Source organism: Arachis duranensis, chromosome 10, assembly GCF_000817695.3.
Source record: "Arachis duranensis cultivar V14167 chromosome 10, aradu.V14167.gnm2.J7QH, whole genome shotgun sequence".
Taxonomy (NCBI): Eukaryota; Viridiplantae; Streptophyta; class Magnoliopsida; order Fabales; family Fabaceae; genus Arachis; species Arachis duranensis.
The window spans coordinates 68,685,349-68,692,369 of record NC_029781.3 but is presented as its reverse complement, the minus strand read 5'-3'; the positions used below and the strand labels follow the sequence as shown (position 1 = coordinate 68,692,369).

Sequence of the window (7,021 nt, the reverse complement as noted above, 5' to 3'; positions counted from 1 at the left end):
ATTTTTTTAACGAAAAGAAAGACCATCTGTCAAATACATTACATCTAAGATAAATAAAGAAAGAAGATGGAAATTGACCCAAACATATACTTTAATACTAATAAAAATAATAGCTTGTATTTTGCTTCAAAAAGAAAGAGGACTCGGGTTCCTCCAAATTGGGGTTGAAGGGAGCTCACAACTGTAGCAGTTCATGATGTAGCCTCATCGCTGAAGAGAGAACTTCTGATGGAGGCCGTCGGTTCTTCTCGAATACCCAAGAGTTTCTTTCCTTCCACACACACCACAAGAAGATGGCCATAAGTTGTGGGTGAGTCTGGCAGTTTGGGTCATTTTTTAGGGAATCCATTGTCGTTTTTCACTATTAGTTGAATGAACCTGAAGTTGATACAGCTTGCATGTCTGCTAGTGGGCTTCGAATCCAAGCTTCCCTGACTACTCTGCAGGTTACCAAGCAATGAAGCACTATTTCTTCGTCTTCCAAGCAGCAAGGGCATAGTGCATTGGTTGAGGAGAATCGGTTATGCAGGAGCTGGCAGACTGGAAGCCATTCATGGATGCTCTTCCAAAGAAAAATTTTGCAAAGCTCAATTGTTTCGTGGGTAAAACTGGTAGGCCACCAAGTAGCCCGATGCTGTGTCATAACTTCTGTTCTTATTTCTTACCCAACGTAGTTCATTATTTCCTGATACAATCTTCAGGGACAATATTCTGCAAGTTATATCCGGAGGAAAGCTTTCTTGGATTAAAGCGAGGTTCCATTACTGATTCTCTAAAATCAGGTCTTTCACCCAGAATATTGGATGCCTCAGATTCGGATTTTGGGAGCTACGATTGATAGTTAATGGGTAATGAGATGGGAGTCAGGGATCCTCATAGATGCGAACCAGAGAACTCGGGCCAATTCTCTTTTTCAACTACTGATCGCCCTTCCAGCAGACTTTTCCGATCCCATGAAGGTGTGTTTCCTGTTTCTGCTTTTAAGACATCATCAGTATATGTGGAATATTTTCCTTTGAGTATTCTGGCTAATAGAAAGTTAGGTTGTGTTGTGATTTTCGGGTGCGTTTCTATCTGAAAAAAAGATAAGACAAACACCTATAACAAGACATAAAAGATATAAACACAAAATTTTGTATTTTTGTATTCTATTTGGTAATAAATTAAAACAAATTATAAAAAAGCGAGTTCTATAGTGTAAAAATGAGAGAATTTCTACACCTATAAATATGTGTTGGCTGATTGGAAAGTTTGACTAGTATTTAGAGAGGGAGACAAAGTCTGTGGTCTTTGCAGGAATGATACAAAAAAACTCTTTTTTGGCATAGAGTTTAAGTGAGTAATTATTTCCATTATGACTAATTATGTTGACATAATAATAGACCTCATCATAAGCTGGATTTCTTTTTTATTATTGTTCGAAAAATAACTACTCAGTCTAAACTGTGATTTATTATACTAAAAAGATCACAAATTGCCAAACCAATAAAAGAAACACATGTATCAAGTATTAACCATTTAATTCAAATTTATTTTTTATTTACAAAATATATAGTAAATTAGTTTATATGGCAATATTGTTTAAAAATAAACGGTTGTTATGATATATCTAATAGAAAAATATTTGTGTCATAAGTTTCATATTATTAAATTGTCTTGGAAATATGTTCATCATCACAAAATTTAAAAATTGTAAATAACAATATGATAAGTGGTATTTTTTATTGTTAACTATTAATTTAATTAAACGTATTTAGTGAATTTAGATGTTAGCAAAAATTAGTGTAATTTATTTTATTTTAATAATAAAAAGATCATTCAGTATGCATTGTTCATAATATAAAAAAAGGAGAAAATCAATTACAAACGGATATTGTTAGTATGACTAATTATGTAATATGTGAGCCGTATTTCTATTTTCTGGAATATATTACAATTGTATTTTGGCTTACAATATAATATAATGAATATGTCTTTTATTTGGGGCTTATTTACTCTGTTGGTTTCTATAGTTTCACAAAATTTTTAATTAGGCCTCTATATTTTTTTTATTAAGTCCTTGTTCCAATTTTTTTTTTCAATTGAGTTCCTATACTTTTTTTTATTGGGTCCTTACACCAAAATTTTTTTTAGTTGGGTCCTTATACAATTAAACCAATTATTGTTAAAAAGAACTTAATTGAAAAAAAAATTTGGTGTAGAGACGAAATTCAAAGGAAAATAATATAGAGACCTAATTGAAAATTTTACGAAACTATAGGAACCAACCGAATAATTAAACCTTTATTTGGATCTAACAAAATTTACTATAATAGTAGTAACAATAATAAATATGGATTAAAAATAAAAATAATGTTTGTTTATTAAAAGATTAAGATGATTCAAAGTTCAAACAAAATAAAATATATAAACCGAAGCCTTTTTTTGTAGTTGTTAAAGATCGATGAAAAAAAATAATTTTTGTGGTGAGGCCTATCATCATCTTACTAAATTTAATTTTAATTAGTATAATTAGTCAATCAAAATTTTGAACTAATCACTTGCAGAAAAAACAAGACCCCGGTACTTCTCCTGCAAAGAGTGCAGATTTTGTCCCCTTCTAAACACTTGTCAAACTCTTCAATGAGCCAACACACATATCTATAGATGTAGAAACTCTCTTCTTTCTACACCATAGAACTCACCTTATGAAAATCTAATTTGTTCTCATTTTTTTTTCATTCAAAAATTTGAGACAAAAATATATAATAAAAAATATAATTATGAAAAATTAACAAGAATAATAAAAGAAAAAATAAAAAATAAGTTGTATCTCTTGCTAGTGTCTCCGTGTCCTTTCTGTCAGGATAGACACAAAATACATTAATTTAGTGTCTCTGGACACATTGTCTCTGTCCATGTCACCTCTGTCAAACACGATTTTGTGTTTCTGTATCCCTATCTTAGTGTTCTATTTCTGAAAACAAACGCAACCTTCCAGAATTGTTTACCCAATAAAGCTAGGTTATGTGCCTTAAGATCTTTAAATTCCAAGCCCCTTCCCTCTTCAGTTTTGTTATTGTATTCCAACTTATCTAAGTCATGTGTCTTTCACTTCCTTTTTGTCCCCACCAGAATTGAGCGAGAATGTTATGAATATCTGCTTTTAAATTGTCAAGGAGCTTGAAGCAAAATAAGGTATAAAGTGGAATGGCCTCACCAATTGCTTTTAGTAGTACTTGTCTTCCCATGCCAAAAGATGGCTGCGTTTCCATCCTTGCACCTTATGACAGACTTTGTCTCTAATTAGACTGAAAGTCTATTTTTTAGATTTAGAGACAATAGAGGATAATCCTAAATACTTGTCATGAGCCCCAATATAATTTATGTTGAGTGCCTCTGCCAACTGAATCCAAATCGGTTGCGGGGTATTATGACTAAAGAACATTGTCGCCTTGTTCAGATTAACCTGTTGACTGCTAAAGCTTTGGTAGGATTCTAGCAAAGTAAGAATATTCATACAGCTGTCTATAGAAGCCTTAGAACATAAGATAGAGTCATCAGCAAATAGTAAATGATTTACTCTAGGTTTGGAATTGATGCTAGAAGTGTGAGAAGTTCAAGAAACCAATTATTATGTTACTGAACCTTATACATAATGTTCTTTTTCAATTCTCTCTGTTTTATTTTTCTTTCTTGTGAGTTAGGTGGCGCCTCTCTGGCTCTTCTAATTAAAAAGGGATAATGATAATCATTTTTCTATTTGTTTTATGATTAATTCAAATCTTTTTCTCCTTTTTACCGGATCGGTGTATCAAGAAGTTTTAATTGGAGCATGCATATATATGAATATCTAATATTCTAATTCTGTCTTAGTTATTGTTGTTATTCAAGGGTTTGGTGATCTTTATTATTGGAAGGCCATACTTGCTAGTCCATCATGGGTACCCTATTCTTCTTGCATCACTAGTTGGTAAGTCAAGCTTTTTCCCTTCTTTACCTTTAATTTATATGGTTGGTTTATTATTTGTTACATAAATAATAAACACAGATACATCACTTTAATCCTTTTAGGTACTCAATAGTATAATCATAGTCATAACTATCATTTTCAGTTTTAGTCAATAAAATATCTGCCACCTTACTTTTCCTGTATCGTTTACTACCTAATTTTATAAATTTGAAATGTGAAATCAATAGTAGGCACATTGAAGTACATTCATAGGAGTGGTCTATGTAATTTATTAGGCGAGGCTTCCAAATCGCCGGCGAAGCCGTCAGTTGTCCCTCTTCCTCTCCACTTCAGGTTGGATACTCTCCCTCTCTCTATAATTTATTGCACTAAAGGTTTATTCTGTATTTTTTGTGCTTATTTGTTCTGATTTTTTGAATTGGTTATTTTTTAATGAACCATAGACGGTGGAAATATTCAAATTTTAGGAGAGGGTTTATCAAAATTTTTCTAAAAGTTTTGAATAAAAGTGAATAAAAAATTGTAATTAGTATTATATCTTATTTCTAATTTTTGTTTTGGTTTGTCTCATTTACAGGAGTACTAAAATGGTGACAACATGCTATCTAAAAGACTCAAGAATATTTTGATTCATAGAGACACTAATCTATGTGATTATGTTAGACTTTTAACTTTTGGTTGAACTTGTGAAAGAAATATAACTTGTAAAACTAATCAATATAGATACTAATGCTATTTTGTTTTAGGTTTAATTACTCTGTTCGTCCCTATAGTTTCGCGAAATTTTCAATTAGGTCCCTGTACTTTTTTTTTCTTTTAATTGGGTCCCTGCATTAAATTTTTTTTTCAATTAGGTCCCTCTTGGTAATAATTGGCTTAATTATATAGGGACCCAACTAAAAAAAATTGGTGCAGGGACTCAAATAAAAGGAAAAAACAGTGTAGGGACTCAATTAAAAAAAAATTTGGAGCAGAAACTCAATTAAAAGGAAAAAAAGTATAGGGACTTAATTGAAAATTTTGCGAAATTATAGGGACCAACAGAGTAATTAAACATTTGTTTTAAAACAATCTTAGTTAAATGAGGCATGTTTGAACTATCTATGTTATTGCATATTATGTAAATGTTGACTTGTTCAATAAATTAAATAATATATCAATTAATTAAAAAAATTGGTAAATTATGTATGTAATTTATATTAAAACAAAATTGCTACAAAATAAATGTTGTGTTTTTATAATTAAGAAAAAATGTTACAAAATTAAGTTATATTTTGTACAAAATTTTAGGAAAGAAAAAAAATATATTGTTACGAAAAATATTTTAAAAGTAAAAAATGGTTATTGCTTTTTTTTATTTTTTATTAAAATACTTTATTACAAAATATTACTTTGTATTATAACATATTCATTTTTTGTTATAAAAACTTGTTGTAACAGGATTTCCTGTAACAGTCTTTTTTTAGTTACAAATTCTTTTCTGTTTCAAAATCCAGATTTTTTTGTAAATTTTTTTTGGTTACAAATATACAAGCTTCCGTGTCTTGTTCCTTTTGGCTCAAATTTTGAATTTCTGGTGAAAGAACTGTGTGTTTTGATCGCCCGCCTGCAGCCATTTAATCTTAGATTTAGCTTTCCAGTAGAATTTCTCATTATAGTAAGCAATCTCCAATTGTCTTTCTAACTCATATAATTCTGGTCCCCCCAAGTATCTTCGCTGCCCGTGAGGCTTCCAGCTGAATATGAAGCTTTTCAATCTATTTTTTGGAATTTGATTTGCTCTGTTGTTGCCATTGCACCAATTTATGACGGTATTTCTTAATTTTCTGAGCCAAAACATACATAACCGAACCTTCAACTTCTCCTTCCAGACTTCACTAATAATTTGTTTGATTCTGAATTAGAGCACCATCTTTCCTGGAACTTGAACCGTTTCTTCTATTTTGCAGTGGCAGCTGGGTTGGTATCTAGTAAGAACAGAGCATGATCTATGTCTGTTTCTAATAAACGAAGGACAGTTGCTTGTGGATAATTAGTCACCCAATTAGAACCTCCCAGTACACGGTCTAGTCTCTCCTGTATTAATTCTTTCCCTTAACGTCTGTTAGACCAAGTAAAAGGCCTACCTACGATTTCTAAATCAGCAAAAGCATGAATATTAATAAAGGAATTAAAAGCATCAACTATCGATTGGTTTTTAGTTATCGCTCCTGATTTCTCATTTTGAGATGAATTTGCATTGAAATCGCCCATGATAGTGACATCTCCTTGAAATTGCTGAATCACCACATTAAGATTCTCAAACTGTTCTAATCGGATTTGATCGTTTATGCTTAAATGCACTCCATTCAGACCCCAGTCCACATTCAACATTGAATCTGAAATTTTTGCTGCAATGAAGTAATTAGAGTACTGTAAAATCTGCACTGAAATATCCTCTTTCCATCCCAGTGCCAAACCTTCTGCAGTACCGAGAGGATCCACAATGATACACTTATGAAAACCTGCTGCCTTCAATTTCTTTCTACGTTTCGAGCTTGATTTTTATTTTTGCATATGAAACCAAGCCCGGAAAGTGAGATTTGGTAATCTCTTTAAGGATATGGACTGTAGGGATCTCCCCAAATCTCGACAGTTCCAACTAATTAGCTTCATGGTTCCCCGAGTGGCAATTGACAGCTGGCACCCTCCACCATCTCATTCTTTATGAGGTTAGTCTCCAAACAGACCTTATTGTGTAGCAGATTTTCTTTCCCTTCATTTCTTCGTTTTTTCCCCACAACCGCTCTATGCTCACTGCCTCCTTGTCTCGCCAAGTGTTTGACTTTCAAAACGCTTTTTCTCCGCTGTCCCCCTGGTGTATTGGATAATATTAGTTGTTGAAATGATATCCTCCAAGTCTCCTGTGGCGCTAGGTTACTTTCCCCTTCAGCGGCATTCTCCTTCACACTGTCCGCTGGGGACTCGATCAAAACAAGAGCAGGAACATCCGTTGTTGTCTTTGTCTTACGTGGCTGGGGATCAGCATTGGTATTCTCTGTTGAGTTCATTTCCTCTTGCATCTCAACA

The 7,021-nt window shown here is 32.5% G+C and overlaps 1 protein-coding gene across 7 annotated transcripts; it reads left to right on the top strand.

Annotated features, from left to right (window-relative positions):
- The first annotated feature begins 135 nt into the window (after positions 1 to 135).
- LOC107470131 (uncharacterized) lies at positions 136 to 4,746 on the top strand. Of its 7 annotated transcripts, none has more exons than XR_008004554.1 (6): positions 136 to 310; positions 410 to 611; positions 702 to 959; positions 3,874 to 3,952; positions 4,180 to 4,285; positions 4,530 to 4,746. XR_008004554.1 is itself a non-coding variant. In XM_052255881.1 (5 exons), exons 2-5 carry the CDS (start codon positions 845 to 847, stop codon positions 4,536 to 4,538), a joined length of 261 nt encoding a protein of 86 aa, XP_052111841.1. In that variant the 5' UTR covers positions 136 to 611; positions 702 to 844; the 3' UTR covers positions 4,539 to 4,746. The 7 variants fall into 7 exon arrangements, 3 of the variants coding, with proteins under 3 accessions (XP_052111841.1, XP_052111840.1, XP_052111839.1); XR_008004553.1 differs by having other exon boundaries at positions 394 to 611; XR_008004555.1 differs by having other exon boundaries at positions 136 to 611; positions 4,183 to 4,285.
- The last annotated feature ends 2,275 nt before the right edge of the window (positions 4,747 to 7,021 follow it).